At 39.3% G+C, this 19,463-nt stretch overlaps 1 protein-coding gene across 3 annotated transcripts in view; it reads left to right on the top strand.

Moving 5' to 3' along the window:
* The window catches only part of LOC139611226 (rab GTPase-activating protein 1), a 71,617-nt gene that overhangs the window by 12,870 nt on the left and 39,284 nt on the right, over positions 1–19,463 (top strand). For 2 of the 3 annotated variants that reach the window (XM_071465694.1, XM_071465695.1), the window contains exons 3-14: positions 24–53; positions 1,175–1,433; positions 1,910–2,123; positions 3,095–3,269; positions 6,999–7,159; positions 9,556–9,666; positions 10,637–10,703; positions 10,807–10,909; positions 11,405–11,574; positions 11,761–11,929; positions 13,506–13,599; positions 15,256–15,406. In XM_071465694.1, the coding sequence (XP_071321795.1) occupies positions 24–53; positions 1,175–1,433; positions 1,910–2,123; positions 3,095–3,269; positions 6,999–7,159; positions 9,556–9,666; positions 10,637–10,703; positions 10,807–10,909; positions 11,405–11,574; positions 11,761–11,929; positions 13,506–13,599; positions 15,256–15,406 (1,704 nt within the window). The remainder of the gene's footprint in view (positions 1–23; positions 54–1,174; positions 1,434–1,909; positions 2,124–3,094; positions 3,270–6,998; positions 7,160–9,555; positions 9,667–10,636; positions 10,704–10,806; positions 10,910–11,404; positions 11,575–11,760; positions 11,930–13,505; positions 13,600–15,255; positions 15,407–19,463) is intronic. The other variant, XM_071465696.1, reaches the window with a different exon arrangement.

Consider the following 19,463-nt stretch of genomic DNA (forward strand, 5'->3'; position numbering starts at 1 on the left):
TAAACTTGTTGTTTGTTATGCAGGTGATTTCTGAGGAAGAGGTCAGCTTTAAGGTTAGTCTCTCGCTATGTTTCCTTTCCAACTCTCTCTTGCTTGTATATCTCTTTTTTTCCTTTCTCTTTTTGTGATGTGATTCCGTGGTGATTCTGTCTGTGATTATTTGTGCTTCCTGTATTTTTGCCAGCTGTTGAGTGATGGCCCTAGCCAGCTTTTTCAACAGTTTAGTTTTGATGATGGTAGTGATAGACATTCTTACATGTAGGACTGAAGTTGTATGTGACAGGTGCCAAGGCTTTTAGCACTACCTGTAAATCACAAGCCCCACTACAGTTGCATAGTGATGCAGTTAGATGTGTGTCTGTCAGATGTGTGAACCTAAATATAGAACTGATAGCTGCTTCACATCAGTTCTTTTAGGATTATCGACATTGACGCTGTAGTAGTAGAATATTCTGCCCCAGAGTCTAACAGCACAACACTGAAGAAATGACCAAATCAACCAGAATATTCAACAATGAAATAATCACATGCACCACAGAAAGTGAAAAATCAGATTCTCTATTCTTAATTGCCTATTCTCAGCTCCGGTTAGTGCAGCAGTGCCCTCTGCAGTTTAAGTCTGCTCTACATTTCTTGCCTAACATCAGGCTGCAGCCACAGCAGGCAGGGAAATGTGTTTTGTGGAACTTCATGGTTTGTCCAGCCTTAAACTTGCACTTTGTTTACTATTTGGTAGAATGAGCTCACATACAGTAAGTGTTGGCACAGCTCTTCTGATTTCTGGATGCAACTATTGCAAAACTCAACCACACTTACCCACTAATCACTAATATTTGATGAAATGTAATCAATATATATATATGTGACTGCCAACATGAAAAAAAGCATCTCTTCTTTTCAAACATTCACCACACTCACTTAGAATCACTACTGAAGGCAGAGCCACTGCACATTCCTAAAAAACTGCCAGAGAAATGGTTCATGTAGGCCTCAGGATTACCCTAAATTTGATTCGTTATGATGATTTTGTGTAAAAATATGTCTTTTGTTTTATTACATGTGTTTGGGTTTAAATGTGTTGCTTTCTGTGCCCCCTTTTGTCCCTGCTCCTTGGTGTGGTTGTGTGCATGTGTATGTGTATGTGTGTTTTTACTCCTTCGTGTGTGTGTATCAGATTGTGGGGAATGGAAGTGAGCAGCAGCTCCAGAGGGAGTTAGAGGATGTGCTCATGGACCCATCGGTAGCTGACACTGGGCTCGGACCAGAAACGGGGATGGACAGCCTTGGTGGGGGTGACCGTGGCCTTCTTCCCACTACAGCATCACCTGTACCACCAGGCTCTGATCCTCTGAGTGCACCCCCGCCCAAGTTGGAGATGGTGCTTCCTGTTCAGACAGCTCAGGAGAGTGAGCTGAATGAGAGGTCGTACCGAGGTGAGCCATGATGTGACTTTTCATATCGTAAGCTCACACAATGGCTCTGTATCTCTCTCTCTCTCTCTCTCTCTCTCTCTCTCTCTCTCTCTCTCTCCATATATATATATATATATATATATATATATATATATATATATATATATATATATGTGGACACTTAACACATGTGTGTGTGTGTGTGTGTGTATGTGTATATAAAGTAATATCACAGAAGCACCCTGGTTTTTAAATCATATACATACTTCCACATGCCTCATTTCATTTTTTTTTTTATCCTTGTAGCAGAGATTGTTGCAATATCTTCTTGCCATTTACTTTGCCTCCTTTATTCATTTGTTGCATGAATTTATCTAATTGATATGACTGCTGTCCTTCTCACCTACCCTGCTAAATTCCATATTCCATATCGAAGTCATAAAATAATTCTTTTCTTTCCTTTCATTTCTTTTCATCTTTTCATTGCCACTTTGCAGCAGATGAATCATCATCAGAGGGCAGTCCTAGCAGTCCCATTCCAGATGAGGACAGTGTTGTGTTCAGCCAGCTGACATATCTAGGATGTGCATCAGTCAACGCCCCCCGCAGTGAGGTGGAGGCCCTCCGTATGATGAGTATCCTCAGAGGGCAGTGCCAACTCCCCCTGGATGTCACACTGTCTGTGCCAGGCGTGTCCGAAGGCACTGTCAGGTGAGGAGAACATATGGTGAAATGATTTAACATATGGATTATCAATTTCAGTTCTACAGTACACTGTAAGGTATGTGTGTGTGATATACAGATGTAAAGACCCTGAAAAGAGGGGTATTTGTATGAAAGATGATGGACACAAACTTCTTCAGCTCATGTGTACAATCCTGCCAAACATCTGCAGTGCTGACACCAAACCAACATCAGTAATAAGATATGTAAAATAACAAGCACATCAATGTGGAACAGTGTATTTCTAATCTTCAAATCATATTTCAGAAACACAACTCACACAGTGGAATTTCAGGAAGCACTAAATAGGTTACACGCTACAACACCAGCCATAGCTACAGTATACCACAGCTCCATAGGTGATGGTGCAATCAGCATTACAAGGGATTATTTTAAGGTGGATAGCGTAGTCATTGTCAGATAATTTACTTCACTATTCAGAAGAACACAAACATCTTCCTGAGCATGTATACATATTCATCTAACACATTCACAAAAATAAACCGTTATGATGAGTGGACTCATACCTGAAAGGCGGGATATTTGTATGAAAGAGGACAGACACAAACTTTCTTCAGGTTATGTTTGTACTGACTCAACATCTGTGCTCCCCCTGCTGGAGCCATCTGGTTTCTACTTCTACTCTTAGTACTGGTCATGTTAGGTTAACATCAGCAGAAGATATGAGAAAACATAAAATAAACTGTGCTCCCGCTGCTGCAACTAACAGTAACATTATACCATGAGATATGACGTAACATGGAAATGCTCAAATACCAGAATATGAAAATGTGATCCAATTAAATGTCACTCTACGACTGGATCTGGCTCTATTCTAGGGATGCACATTATTTCATCCTCCACACACAGAGTCAAACAGACAGTGCACATAACAAAAATATCTGTGCTGTAGCGACTTAAGATACCAAACAGCAACATAATAATTTATATTTTAACAGGTTGTTGGACCCCCATAACAGTATGGAGATTGCCAACTACCCTATCTACAAGATTCTGTTCTGTGTGCGCGGTCATGATGGCACTCCAGAGAGTGACTGCTTTGCTTTCACTGAGAGCCACTACAATGCCGAGATCTTCAGGATCCATGTGTTCCGCTGCCAAATCCAAGAAGCGGTGAGTCAATAATTGATTATTTTTTAACTCACATGTAACAATTTTTAGTGAATACACATTTAACACAAACTCACACATTAAAAAAAACAAAACAACTGTGAGTAATGTTGCTGTTATTCAGATAGAGAACCAGAGGGGGAGCAAAAGCTCCTCTTATAAATGCTGTGCTGTGTTTTGCACTCTCCTCTCTTTTTTTCACACTTTTTCTGTCTCGTCTACTCACATATTTACACTTGTGTACACACTGATATGGCCAGCAGTATCCTGGTTAACCTTGCCTTACATTGGTGATCTCCCTGTAGCTGGTCCCTCAGGGTTCACTGTCAGTGTTGGAGGTTTCTCACTGGTCCCCAAGGGATTATGTCATGCACTGAAATGCACATGAACACCACACACAAAGTACACACAATCCCCCAAGCCAACTTATAGGAAAGAAGAAGTGTCATTGCTTAAATACAGCAGATTCACCAGAAATATAAAAGAAGAGAATAGGGAATCTACTCATGAAACTGGGTTAAAGTGCTGCTTCAATGTTCAGTGACCTGATTTCTCCCTCATGGAATCACTCTCCTTCAATGTCACGAACAGCCCCCAGACAGACGCCACTTTATCAGTTTCCCAGACACCCACCCGTAACACACATGCTCACACTAAAACACTAATGCAATAATAATCATTAGTGCATAGTAATTCAACTCTTTATCTAGCAACCGGACATCTTTGTCTCCTTCTTCCTCACAGTCTTCCTCTTGCACACACCCCTCTCTTCCTTCCAGTCCCCCAGCAACAAACCAATCTACACTGCCTCTGGCTTTCTTCTGGTCTCTCATTCGCACTATTAGACTGCAGTGAGTCAGCCCATTGGTTTGCCTCCTCCTTCAGGAAAAAACTGCTCCAGTCATATGCCTCACATCAGCCTCAAATCCTCTGTAAACAACTCCTATGATCTATGAAACAACTGCATTTACCCACTAAGGTGGTTTTACTTATTTATTTTGAAATCAATTTTTTTGGACACCGTAGCCATCTTAAAGATACACATTTTGTGTTTATGTGTCAGTGTCATCTTTTTGAAAATAATTTTCTGATTGCATACTTACACAAACTTTCCAAATCATTTGTGAAGTAACCTTGTGGCAGTCCATCACAGTTGGACTGAAAGTGTTTACTGTTTTATTTACCACAGATGTCTCATTTGCTTTGAGCAACTGACCCAATTATTTAATCAAATTGTGAAGAGCATCTGAAGCATTATTATAGACAATTTCAAAAATAACTTAATTTCCTTCTTTCAAGGTTTTGTAACCATATGTTTTTTTTAGATTCAGTGTACTTTCTTTGATTAAGTAGACTTTTAAATTTTGGATAGAACTGTTCATACAGAAAGCAAATCACCTCCTCAGGCCTACTCTGCCTCCTTAGTGCCAGACCTCCTAGTCAGACCCCAAGGCTGGCTTCTAAGAATTCCCAGTCTTCTGGTGTTGATGGTGATTCAGAGCCCTGCGAAGTCTCAAACCCAACATCTTTTTTCTTTGACCATAAACTTACTGCTCCCTTCCAGACATATACATCTAGTGCTGTGTGATTCAAATCAGTATGGCTTCAATAGATTTGTTTCACTAAAGTGATTTTGGCTCCTAACACAAATTAAATCACACAAACACAAATTGGACGGTGGCAAATGGATACAGATTGTTGCCATGACATCAGCTGAAAATGTCTCAATGCTTCATGTCAGTACACACATACAGATAATGCTGCCAAAGAAGAAATAATAAGAATATCCTGGATGGAAAGTAAAAACAGTGTAACAGGACACTTAACAAATTCCAGATCTTTAAAGGCTACAGCTCTGATTAGAAATCCAAAACACTTCATGTAATTAAATGCCTTAAGAGATTTGAGAGTAAAAACAGTAACTTTTAAACATTCTGCATGTAGGTCAGTTGTTATATTTTTAAATGTTTGCATAAAAAACAAAATTTGGACAGAGCCTTTGAACAAATCTCCAGCAGTTAAGAGAAAAGGTAAAAAAAAAAATAAATTTGTATTTTTGGTAATGCTTGAAAATATCAGAGGGAGCTGAAACAACTCTCCTTGTTTCCAAATACATATGCTTAACAACTTTTTTTTGTTTGAGTCAACTGTTGTTTTCTAGTTGCAGTGATCTGCCATATTTTTTTTGTGGGGTAATTGACAGTTTCCCTGGAGAGAAAAAAAAAAGAAAAAAAAAAAACTACAATAGAAAAACAGAGCAGCAGAATCTTTCCACTGTTATAAAAGAAGCACTCAATACCATCTTAAATTACTTGTGAAACTGTCCACTCCTGATAGAGCTTCTTTCCACTGCACAAAGAATGAAAACGCCATTTGCAGACATTTGGTTGGTTTTGGCCCTTGCATTGATTAGAATAGCACAGAACAACAATTCCTTTGTGTTAAATGTCATAATTTCATCAATACAGGGGGTGACCCCCCCATCTACCTCTGCTCATCCCCCATCTCTTACATCCAGTCCCCCATTGTTTCTGAATAAATAAACCCCCTGCAATCCCCTAACATCCTTCTACTGTACCAGGAATATAACAAAGGCTTTGTGCAGGAGAGGTTAGAAGCTGCTTTATATTCTGGCTTTGAAAAAAGCAAAAGATTGTGTTATTTATTGATAACAGCAGTTTCCCCACACCATCTCTCAGTCACTAACCCCCAAGATCCACTGTTTACCAGAATTAGCAATGATCCAAAACCACTGTGCTATGGGCCCCTATTTGAGACAGAGCACTGTTTATTATCACGCACACGTCTGCTTCATAATAATCAAAAATAAAATAAAAGACTTTTTCTTGGCTAAATGCAAAGCTCGCAAATCTAAAGTCTTCGGAGTGGAAAAGTATGTTTAGTGAATGTAAATAAATCATTACCACCCATTTTTCCACACTTGGCAGTCTCTCTCTGCCCCACCTCCAACTCTGCTCCTCTTTGGGGTTGGAGATTTAGCAGAACCCTCCAGTCTCTGCGAGGAGTGAGTCCTCTGTGTTTGATGTTAATAGAAACAGTACCACCAAGCTCTGATACACAGGCAAATATGAATCATTATGTTGATTAAAACTCAGAATGGTTAATAGTTTGGAGGGTCTGCAGTCAGTAGAGTAGTGGGTCATTAGGTTAGCTTTTTAGTGCCCCATATCACAAAATGAAAATAACAGATCTGCAGAGGCTGGATTGAGTTTTTAATCAATAATAATGACTCACTGATTACTTTGCCTGGTGCTGGTTGTTTTGGCTTACAAAACTCAACTTTATGGTCCACAAGACATTTCAGCTGCAGGAGCTGCTGAACCTTGAGCCAAAGCCCAAAAAACCCACCATACGGTATTTTACCATGCAATATTGTATGTGATCTCTTCAGTAGACATTTTCTATTGCATTTCTGCTCTAATTAGTTAACTAACCAACTTGTGTCTACAACTTAAAGCAATTCAGGGGGTGGGTGTTGGGACGACAGAGTTGAGTTGTAAATAAATTTCACCTGAGCTGTGATAATTTCTACTTTTTGCTGAATAGAGGCCAATAAAGGCCATGAGCTCCTATTAAAACAGAAATAATTAGGTGCTTACAGGGAATGTGTTTCAATGAACAAAGTAGTTGATGTATTGAAAGAGGACAAGTGCTCTTTTTAATGTTCAAAATTACCTAACAAATAACATCAGCTCAACACTCTCTCTTCAGGTCAGTAGGATACTGTATAGCTTTGCCACAGCATTTCGGCGGTCAGCGAAGAAGGCAGTTCTGTCATCTCAGCAGGCAGCTCCACTCACCCCTGACAGTGACTTGTTTACCTTCACCGTCAGCCTGGAGATCAAGGAGGATGATGGCAAGGGTACCTTCAGGTGGGACAGACATTTACATATTATACATATTATGTATTTTGTGTAGAGCATATCATCATTATTTATGATACCTAACAGCTGCTTTGGAGCTACACAGACGTCTGGAATCATATAGACAAGTGTACATGTGGGTATACATGTGCAACACATTTGAGCCAGAATGATAAAAAACCTGCACCATTTTCAAGGGCGTCATCTTTATGCATATTTTGAAAAATAAATGCTATCCCATATAGTTACACACAGTCCGCCAGTAGCAGATGCTACTGAATCAGCAGTCACGATAATCCCACAAACTGCAGCAGGTCCACATATAGGAAATTATTCATGTCACTGTTTACAGGACTGTCGTGACTCCAGGTGGCTAATAGCCAGCTATCAGTTTCTTTCTAACTTAAATTAACCTTTTTTTTGCAGATTGTAATACAGTAACTCGATTTCTTCCAAGCACTATGCAAGTAGGCATATTACACATCACGCAGCCCTAAATTAAACAATTAGAACAACTAACCACTGCTAACACATAATATTTACCACAAATGTAGATGTTAACTAACAGAAAGTACCTATGCAAAGATTGATTGATCATTAGAATAATTGGATAATCTTTTTTTTTTCATCTAGTTAAATCTCTGTCATCAGACTGTGTATTGTTTTGGACACCAGCTTTATTCATCAAATCCAGCCTGTATTGAATGTCTTGGGCAGTGTCTTGTTTTTTGAAAAACTAGGAAGAAGAGTTTGATTTCTGGTGGCAGAGGCACACTCTTCCGAACAAAATGTTTAAAGAGCTTTGAATGGAAATGGCTACCAAATGACCAGATTTTCTCACCAAATTACATAAACACAGAAGCGTGCAGCCCTACTTTTGGGGATTAAGTGTTGTTCAAAGTGAGCACAGCTTTGAGTGACCTAGTTACAAAAGTCACAAACCTTTCCGGGGATGACAGCATGTGAAGTAAATGCTGCCCATGAGGGAAGCATCATCTAATTGGTTTACATACAAAAAGAACATGCCAGTAAATGAAACGTGAAAGTTATTAAAGTAACCGTGAAATGTTTAAAATATCACCAAAAAGCATCACAGTAATTATAATTTTATCACTTCTGTTAATTAAGATCTCACACACCCACCCACACACAAACTTTTTCACATGTTGATAAGTAAAAAATAACAGAAAGTTCCTGTGTTTGCTTAATTCAAACCATCTTCCCTGACCTTTTTGATTTTGTTTTCCCATATTACTGAGTCACTTCCGTGTGTTCACAAACAGCCTCAGATACTCAGCTTATGTGGAAAACAAAACAAAACAAACAAAAAAATGCTTGTGATTATTTTTAGCCAGCAGATATTTCCTCCTCATTAGCTCTTGCTTGATTATTTTTAGTTTGCTGACTTCCAAGCAAACAGCTTTCACATGCAACTACACATAGGCTGTTTTTGTGTGTAAGTAATTTTTCCTTGTGCAAATAAGAAAAGGAAAACTCTATACAAACTGTACAAAGACACAGTATAATATTTTTAAAATTATATATAAATAGAATGTACTTAAATTTTTTCATTTAGTAGGATTTAAAGAAGCCTGTTTATCTGTAGTCAGAGGACCTACTTCCACTGTAAACCTTGACTCAGTCTGATAGTCTGATTGACTAAGCTTTATCTGGTATATTAAATCACATGAAAACAACAAGCTTTTGTGATCTGAACACTGCCTGAAATCACAGCAGGTTCCAGATGTTTGCAGTAGATTTCAAATTGATCAATGGTTTTTTATTTTTTTACTCAAGACTCAAGGGTTTCTCCAGTATTTCCTCAGGAATTTGTGTAAGCGAGGGTTTGGAGATTGTTGAGTACTGTTCCTGTCTCAGACGTCTCTGCTTTCAGAGCAGGAAAAGAACCAGAACCAGAGCATGTTTGAAACTGACTCTTTTGCACACTTTTATTTTGATAAAAAGGCCAGTTCTAAACATGAGAAACGGTCTTCATTTTTGGCTGACTGATTGAATGATAAGTGATAAATTGCACTGATGTAGTCATCCAACAGAAGAAGCACTATTTGTTTTAATTCTTTGTGATTCAAATTCTTATGTAATTTGTGAACAAAAGTAGACACTCTATTTATTATTTTCCTCCAAGTATAAATATAATTGAAACAACCTGTCAAGTTGGCCTGTGGTCAAATAGTATTTCAAATGTAATGTCATTGGGTTATTTCCTGATATAAGGTTTCAGCTTCAAACGTCAGTAAATCTGCCGTCACTGCCAGACCTCTTAGTCTGTCTGCTTCATAATTTTACTAAATATGTAATTGTCATTCATCTCAGTTTTTTTCCATTGATGCTCTTTTTGCTACTGAAAATTTGTTCAATACTATTTTGTGTTATTTCATTTTCAGTGCTGTAGCAAAAGACAAGGACAAGCAGAGCTTCAAGCTGCGTGCAGGAATGGATAAGAAAATAGTGATTTATGTCCAGCAGACCTCCAATAAGGAACTAGCCATTGAGAGGTAAAATAAAGCACATACACTTACACACTCATGCGCACATACACAACTTCAGAGCAGGATCCTCAAAGGTATTAGATTACTGTACAGTGCCATAGGATCACTGACTGTTAATGTTTGTCGACAAGGGTCATCATCACTGATTGGATGTTACAACATGAACATGATACAGAAAGACCCATGTGTTCAGTGCTTTTTAAAGTTCCTTTTGCTACTTTCAGAAGATTTTAAAACAATATTTCTAAACATGACAAAGCATGCCTAAACTGAATGATGCTAGCAACCAAGGGAATGGAGGATATAAGTTTAAGATATTTGTCAATTTGGAATTTTCCTGTATAAGGAAAATATTTGAGGAGAGAATCTGTCATGCACCTTATCAGACTGACATAGATCCCTCTATTTGCTACAGTCTTACTTCAAATATGACCAGACATTCCCAAGAAAGGAATCACTCAGCTATAATTGATAAACACACACCGGCGAACATCTTTACATCCGTGTGTCGGCCCATGTCAGGTTTTAAGTGTTCCGGCACAGTTGTAAGATGGTGATTGATGTGAGTCTGCCTCCGAGGCTCCTCATTTTCCACGCTTTAATAAATCTGTTGAAATTTAAACATTCCATCACTTTTTTTTTGTGAACTTCCATTTTCACGGTGGTTTGTTATTGTTTGAAGAACCCAGAGAAGGTGAGGATAGAAGTACTGTGTTTAATATTCTCCATGTTCTGGTCTGTGTTAAAGGATCAGTCCAGGAAGCTATTTGCAGTAATATATGTGGTGTTTAACAACTGGTTTTACTCTATAGAGAGATTTACTGTTCTGTCTCTAGTTCCCGCTCCTGGGCTTTTCTTTTTTTCTTTTTCTTATGTAATTCTTTTCACGTCACTTCTCTCTCCCTCCCTCTCTTGCCTCCCTCTGTGTATATGTGTCTTTATGTGCATATTTATTTGTTTGTTTGTGCTTCTCCAGGTGTTTTGGTCTCCTGCTCAGCCCGGGGAAAAATGTGAAGAACAGCGATATGCACCTGCTGGACCTGGTGGGTGGCTGTTTTCATGCGTTTGTCTTGTCATTGTATGTTTTTGTGTGTGTGTGTGTGTGTGTGTGTTTTTGCTAACTTCCTCCGACTTGTGCCCCTTCAGGAGTCAATGGGAAAGAGCTCTGACGGGAAGTCTTACATCATCACAGGAAGCTGGAACCCCAACACGCCTCAGTTCCAGCCTGTGAATGAGGAAACGCCCAAAGGTAACAGCCAGAAATCTGTCGAAAAATTCAAATACAACAGAATGATTTTCAGCTGTTCATATTTTACTGAATAGGTATTTGTTTATTTACTCATAATGTCACACCAATATTTGAAACATTTCCAAGTGTTAAATTCACTTTCCACTGGTTGGTAAATCCTCAAATCAAGCTGTGAAAGAGCAGTTAATGGTAAAATTATGGCTACAGTGAATAGACGTGGAAACTGTACTGAAAAGCAATGTTGCATGCAACACAGAAGCAGTTTGAGCAGACTGCACATGGATGTTACTGGAAAATTAGTAATGAAACACAGAAGAACACATTCAGGCACTGATTTTGTTCCATGGTAATGCAGTGACTTCTACACCACCAATCCAGCTTTAAACACCATATCAAACTCCAGTGTTTTTATAAATCACCCAGTTATGGGTTTGATTAACAAAAATGAATCAGTCCCGGGGATGACAATTTAGCTGGTTTTCTTTGTTTTTCTAGATAAATTCATGTACATGACAACAGCAGTTGACCTGGTGATCACAGAGGTGGAGGAGCCGGTCCGTTTTCTGCTGGAGACGAGGGTCAGAGTGTGCTCCCCAAATGACAGGCTGTTCTGGCCCTTCAGCAAGCGTAGCTACACTGAGACCTTCTACCTTAAACTACGCCAGGTAAGTCAAGTCAAGTCAAGTCATGGCACAATTTTCCATCTATGATTAAATCAGTTCAGTTCAAGGGATGCTCACTGTGAATTGCACCAAATAATCAGATGTGACCTAGAATAATGCACAGCATTCAGTTTGTTAATACACTGAGACACTTTTTCCTATAGTCTCTTTTATGTGCTCTCTCTTCAGATGGAGCGTAAGGAGCGTAAGAGTCCTGCCTCTGACACACTTTATGAGGTGGTGAGTTTGGAAAGTGAGACTGAGAGAGAGAAACGAAAGACCACAGCCAGTCCCGGCATCCTGCCCACAGGGCCTGGTACCATGGTTCCTTCACCACCTGAGGATGATGAAGAGGAAGGTGATTTGATGTCTTTTTTTTTTTTTTGCTTAGTCATTTCTGGGATTTTCTTTGAATGGAATACTCTGTACGAATAGAGAGGACAGAGGGATAGCAAACATGTAATTAAAAATCTAATTCCTGATTTTGCAATGAAAATAATTTCTCTATATAAGCCATATGAAAATATTATTAACAAATATGACCACAGAGAGCCACAGAAGAAGACTGATGAGCAGAACCATATGAAAACGGTCTTAACTCTGACCCACTTGATGTACTTGATCATAAGACGCATGAACAGCAGAGACTTAACTGGCAAGACACAAATTATGGTTTGCTTTTACTCTAAAGCACTGAGGTAAACATTGTGGTGTCCTTGGTCAGGACTGACCTCATATAGAAGCAAGTACCTCCAACACACAACAATAAAAGAAGTACTGTGCAGCACAATGAAATTACATAAGGTTAACCAGTCGGCAGCCCGACTGAATTATGCTGCAAACTTCCAGATATTTGGTACTTAAGCATTTTCAGCCTTTGACTCAATCAGTGATACACTATGTAAAAATTTAAAACTCCTGTGCCCTGTGGGGCTGGACCAGAAATAGGCTTGTGGTCCGCAGGAGATGAAATCCCGTGGGAGATCAGACACTGTGTTACAGAACTGCTTGTACTGTATCCTCACAAAGTACTTAGCTAGTAGTGGGGTGTGTGTGTGTGTGTGTGTGTGTGTGTGTGTGTGTGTGTGTGTGTGTGTGTGTGTGTGTGTGTGTGTGTGTTTGTGTGTGTTTGTGTGTGTGTGTGTGTGTGTGTGTGTGTTTGTGTGTGTTTGTGTGTGGGTGTGTGGGTGGGTGGGTGTGTGTGTGTGTTTGTGTGTGTGTGTGTGTGTGTGTGTGTGTGTTTGTGTGTGTGTGTTTGTGTGTGTGTGTTTGTGTGTGTTTGGGTGTGTGGGTGGGTGGGTGGGTGTGTGAATGTGAGTTAGCAATGACAATGAAAGGCAGAGAGCATAACTGAGGTACTCCCTGTATCTGTGTAAGTGTCAGTCTTTGGTCCACTGGCCTTTTGGTACAGTTTGATCTCAGTTTTTGGACTTCATGTCCATTGATTGCTTCATGCTTGTGAATATTTAGAAACAATGTGGTATAGATAGTACAGTCTTTTCAGCTGACACAATGTAAAGTTGATATAAGAGACCAAACAATTTGCGAGAGCTGTAGCTCAAGTTGAGTATATCATGTACACAGCTCAGATGCAGTTCACATTATAACTTAGATGCAACACATTATACAGTATACAACATAACACAACATCAAACCAGAGGATCAATAGGCTGTGATATAAAAATTTCATCAAAGTCCTTAAAACAAAGCATGTGGAGTACATACTGTATGCTCACCATCTCAATAACACTAGTGAGCAGAAAGTTTGAATGACTGTACAAAACACCAAATCTCTGTGAATTAGGAAGCATCCATATTTTAACTTCTCATATTCATTTAATCATTTTCAGTACACATGTGTGGGCTCTGGTGAGTTGCATATCTTTTGAGTATTTAAAGGGCAACACTCTTTGTTTGTACGCCTGTGTGTCCAGATAATGATGAGCCGTTACTCAGTGGATCAGGTGATGTTTCCAAGGAGTGTGCAGAGAAGATCCTGGAGACGTGGGGAGACTTGTTATCCAAGTGGTAAGGCTTTGTTCCCTCGTTCACTCTGTCCTTCCCCTTCTATCGCTGTAGCAAAGAACGTGCACATGCATGTACACGCAAATAACTCAGTTCTGTGTGTGGGGCTTAGCGGATGTACTGTGTACTGTGAAAGAAAGAGAAGCAGGCAGGAGTTCTTGATAAGCAGCTTATTAAGATGGCTTCCCCTCTCCCATTACTGCATTTGTTTTTAATCAAAAGCTTGTGATGAACTGAATAGAAAATGCTTGGACTGTAATTAGCTGAAAGTTAAGCCCCCCCCCCACCCCACCCCACCCCACCCACACACACACACACACACACACACACACACACACTGCACAGCATGCCTCTCTTTCTTTCTCTGTTCTTGTGTGTGTATGTTTCTTAGGAGAACAGTCAAATATGTTTTACCTTATATATGTTTATCATAATACATCTGTTTGTTTGTTTTTTCTTCATTACTGACTAGATTCGTGTGTTTATAATGTCCATTGATAATCCCTGAATGTTTTGGAGGTATTTGTCTCACCTCTCTGATAAAATGAATGCCTAAATAAAGAAAGGAATCATAAGACCAGTCTGTCATAATGAGAGCATGTGTTGTGGCATTGTGGGATGTAGCACTCAGGGAGCACAGAGAGGCAAATCACAGAAAGCCCTTTACAATCTTATGTCCCTAAGGACCAGGCCTGGCATTACTTACATCACATGCACTCACACATGCATGCACGCACACATACACAGTATACTTTTGTTTCTCCCCTCTCAGTCTCTGCAGAAAATGCCACGTATTGCATAACCTGACGGTCGGAACAAATAAACAAAACAAACTCAGAAAATGGAGAGGGATGAATTAAGAAAGGGGAAAAAGTGAGAGAATCATCAGGGATTCAGGGTTTTCTTTCGGTGCCAGTCAGGCAATAGTTGGTAGATACAGCTGTGCCTAAAATTGTACTTTCTCCGTATCTCTCTGTATCTCTAATTCTGTCTTTGACACTTACTAGTGTGCTGGCAGGAGTTTATTTAATGCTGCATACAGTGTATATCTCTGTACACAGCATGATATAACATTTAAATGTGAAGATGAGGAAGGAGGGAAGGAATTGCGATAGGTTGCTGGGTATTGTTGCTGTAATTTTGTATTTGGTTATTGTCTTGTATAGTCTATTGTTTTCACATCCTGCTAAAGATATTAAGTTGAAATAAGGAAATGCCAATGTTAAAAGGAATTTCATGGATAGATTAAGTACCATGTATTTTTTGTACAAAATGAGAACAGATTGTACATTCTGAAACAGTGACCTTTGAGTCCTTGATTGATTGTATCCACTGTGGGAGGAATGGCTGGAAATTTGAAAGACTGCTATGTATGTAAATCATTATATTTTTGGTCTTAGGTGATAACTCCTTCTCAGTGTCATGATTCTGTCCCAGCAGACCATCTATAAAGCTGATAGTAAGCCTTTTTAGACACAACCTAGGTCCAAGGAAAACATTGTTTTGGGTGGATAGTGTCGTTAGGTGTGCACTGAAGATTGCAGCTGCACAATTGCATGTAATGAGGGAGTCAGCAGTGTTCCATACTTTGAAGATTTATTGAATAAGCCGCATTGAATAATCTCCTCTCCTCTCCTCTCCTCTCCTCTCCTCTCCCAGGCATATGAACTTATCAGTACGTCCAAGGCAGCTGCCAGCCTTGGTGCGGAGTGGCATTCCTGAGGCTCTTCGTGGGGAGGTGTGGCAGCTCCTGGCAGGCTGCCATAACAATGACCACCAGGTAGAAGAGTACCGCACTCTTATAACAAAGGTAAGACCACAAGTACTGTCTTTGTTAAAATATATCAGGACACACCTAAGCCCTGTGATCCCCTAATGTTGGTGGTGTGGTGATTGGAAAGACTGACCTCAAACAGGAACAGGTTCTTAATTTTAGGATGCATCAGCCAGATGTCCACATCACCTCTGATGGTTTCTAAATCTTTGCCCAAGCTGAAGCCATTACTGAGATAGACTTTTTACCCATAACAGGTGTGTCCTTTCTGTTTTTACACTTGGTTATATTTTGATCTCTTCAACTGAAACACATTTAATTCAAACGGCTATAATTTCTTTATTGTTTTTGGGTTCTGCTGTAGGCTGTCTGTGTTTCACTGTTGATATCCTTGGCAACAGTTTTGGTTATGTTTTACTTCTTTGGAAGTACACCTCAGGGCTACTGTTTCATAAGTTTCCCTCTCATGTGCTCCAGAGTTGTGATGGCAACCTCTGCTGCCCTGTAGATCATGTCAGCGTATTACAGGCATTATGCAAGTTAACAGTGTATACACTTTCTTCAAAAAGAAAATTGTGTTGTTTAATGGTTCTGTTAAAAGGAATAATCATTTTGTGACTCACTAATTTAAACCAATAGTTTTTGAACGTATACCCAGTTCATAAAAGGAGAACCAAAATATTTAGTTAACTACCTCTCTATAAAGGAAAGAATGAGATTTCAAAACATTGGCTGTTTTAGTCGTTTTTAGCTCTGACAGTCAAAAGATTCAGAAAAACATGATTGAATTTTGTTTTATATTCAGTTATGCGACTTTGGTCTGGACCAGGGCGAGAAATTAGTTATGTTAGACTTTGACTGACTTCAACTGACTTTATGGTTAGCGTGAACTGCCAGTGTCTATGGGGGTGGAGTATAAAAAGACTGCCATCAAGTAGGACACATAGTTGGAGTGTCCCACTTGAGTGAGTTCCACACTATGGCTAATCTTGCAGCATGTGCAGCTGTTCTATGGTTGTTTTTATTTTAAAAATATATATAAATGTTCTCCTCAATATGTCAGACTTTTCAAAAGCTATACACACATTGCTTACTCACACAAAAATATGTTGTTTGAAAACATTTTCAGGCCACACACAAGTTTACATTAGTCATTTGACACATAAAATTATATCTAAGGACTGTCTCATGGAAATATCGAGGGCAATGTTAAGTCAGCGCTGCGCAGTCCTGCATTAAGTCCAAAGAGCCTAATGCCTGTATTAAGAGACATACAATGGTTTGTCTGTTATCAGAAAGGATAAATCAATTATTATTATTAAATTATGGTGATTTCAACTGGGGTATTTTTAACATTAGGGTTGTTATAGCTGCTTTTCCTTGTTATTGTTTAGCCTATGTACCTCATCTGTATATGTGTTCAAATATGACAGGAAGCTGTTTAGTTTCATTTTGGTAGAGAATCACAGTATGCTTGCATAGGCCTGTCTGTGTGGACATGTGTTTGAGGATTGGAGGTGACTTAGCCCTGCTGTAGATGTTTAGCCATACTGTGCACTGAGAAGAGTGTATTAGTCCACTGTTCTTATGTAAAGGCAACATCCCCGGGCAGCACTCTGGGTCCCAGGTGGTGACAAGATGTTGGTCTTGCCCTTTCGTCCCCTCTGTTCTCCTCTCCCACTCTCATTTTCTTCACTGTCCCTAGTCACATTTCCCTCCTCCCTTCCCTTTCTCCTTTGCTCTTTTCCTATCTCTGCCTTTACAGTTTTTCTTTATTCATGCTCTCGCTGCCATTTACCTGTATGTCCTGAACTGATTTGGACACTTAAAATGAAAGAGGGTCAACTCAAATAGAAGTTTCACACCAAAATAACGTAGGAGCCAAGCTGTTATTCCGTTAACATGAATGGTATGAGTGGAATCTCAACTTTCACTCAGACAACAATAACAATGGATCAGAATGCCACTGTATTGATAGCCACTGGACACAAAGTTGGATAGGAATTTATTGCAGAAGCACTAGAGCATTCCAGGTTTGTACGTCAGCCAACAAACACACAGAGAAAAGTGTGGCGAACGTGTGCAGCTATATCTGACTCTGACAGGCAACTTGAGTTCCTTTTTGATTTAACAAAATGTGGATAGAGTAAGTCATATTGATTTTTATTTATTATTTTTTTTAAATCTTATCAAAGCTAAGACACAAAAAAGGCCTTGTTGGTAGAACTAAAATGTCATCAGAGTATTGAAATATATTGGATAACAGTACTATTATAAATAATATTATAAATTCGGGAGGAATTTTTATTCATTTTCATGTTGCTATTGTTATTGGTACTAATTAAAGATTATCTTCCCTTGTACTACTTCATTCTTTCCCTTTTCAGCTCCTGTTTTAAAATTTGTACATACCATACTCGTGTACGAGCTCCTAATTTGTTTTGTGTGCTTTCTGTATTCAGCCTGTTTGTGTGTATCTCTTTGTGCTGTATTGCAATGTATGCACATGATGTCCTAGCCAGTGCCCTCTTTGTGCCCTAACTCCATCTGAACTTGGTGTTCATCCATATCTGAATGCAGGGCATTGATGGAAGTGGAGCCAGGGCTATAGGCCTGTTTAACCTGTGCCTTCCCTGTGAAGCCCCAATGAACTCCATGATATGAGGGTCCCTTTTGGCAAGTACTGGAAGTACCAGTCTAACTTCAAATGCTGACTAATTAACACTCCACCAGTTACCAATAAACTCATTAGTCTGTTATAGCCATGGCCCACATTTTGCATTAGCTCCGTAGATTATAGTGAGTAGAGGTTGGAGAAGATCACATGGTGTCCAAGTGTGTACAGGAAACACATGTGCCCCCCACCCCTCCCCAACACACGCACACACATGCACACACAAAATAAACTTATGTTTGGAGGGGAGGCAGGGACGGTCATTACTGGTTGCTGCGCGCTGTGACAGTCCAAAAACAATCCAAAAACATCATACAAATAAGTTAGAAGAGAGCCAAAGCATATGACACAGTGCAGTATTAGGCTACATCAGTTTTTGTTTTTTTTCTCCATATGAAAAACCCAAAACACTGTAGGTTGACTGCTTGTTTACTATAAGTGAATTATTTAACCAGCATTTGTATAGGAAGGATTCTGTTCCAAGCTTTGTGATCCATGTAAGCAGCTGATCACTGTAACTGTGATCACAACAAGCTGTTTCTCTCTGTAATTGGTTTTGGCAGCACACTGGTCCAGTGCCAGCTGATTTTAATCAGGAGAATGTTACGAAAGACAGCATGACATATTGGCAGGCAATACTTTGCTTTTGTGCTGAGGGGCTGTAACATTGTGACCATATTAAAGCATGATTGTCACCACATATTTATCAGCATAACTTTATTGTTCATGAATCAGTTAAGTGTTGTTCAGCCTTCAAAGAAATTGATATGGTGTATGAATGTAAATGTATGCTATAAACAGTAGTCTGGTGGTACTAATGGAAATAATATGAATCCATGAATATTATAGAGTTAAAAAGTATGTTTTTTTTTATATGTTAAGGCTACCACCCCAAAAAAAGCTATCATTGTAGAGAGAGCTTGAGTCTACAGTCGCAAATAGCTGAGTAGCCAAGTCGCTACCTTGTGTACTGATAACTTACCTAAATTCATAGTCAGTGTTGTGTTGTTGAGGGCGGTGGGAGTGACATGGAGTGTTTAGGAGAGAAGCGACATAGGCAGATTGCGCTAACTTCAAGGAAATAACAGTGTGCATAACATTATGTCATCTTAGTGTTTTTTTTTTTTTTGCTGAGCCATGTTCAGAGGCCTGGTGTTTGGGAACTTTTGTGTTAAGATAGGTGGTAAAATGTTGCTCTATGATTCACAGTATTAATAATAAAATATTACCAGTTTATAAGTTATACCTGTACAGCTGCATGAAAGTTATGATATCCATCTTTGCTGACCCTTTGTCAAGAGGTGATGATTAAACTAGATGATCATTTTTGTGTTCGTAGTTGGCTTGTGTGGGTGTGGTTGTAGATGATGGTGTGTAAAATTGGTTTTATATTGAAAGCTATCTCAACCCCCATTTACC

The sequence above is a fragment of the Trachinotus anak genome, unplaced genomic scaffold, assembly GCF_046630095.1.
Source record: "Trachinotus anak isolate AG129_WGS33_773 ecotype Australia unplaced genomic scaffold, CSIRO_AGI_Tana_v1 ptg000028l, whole genome shotgun sequence".
NCBI classification, from domain to species: domain Eukaryota; kingdom Metazoa; phylum Chordata; class Actinopteri; order Carangiformes; family Carangidae; genus Trachinotus; species Trachinotus anak.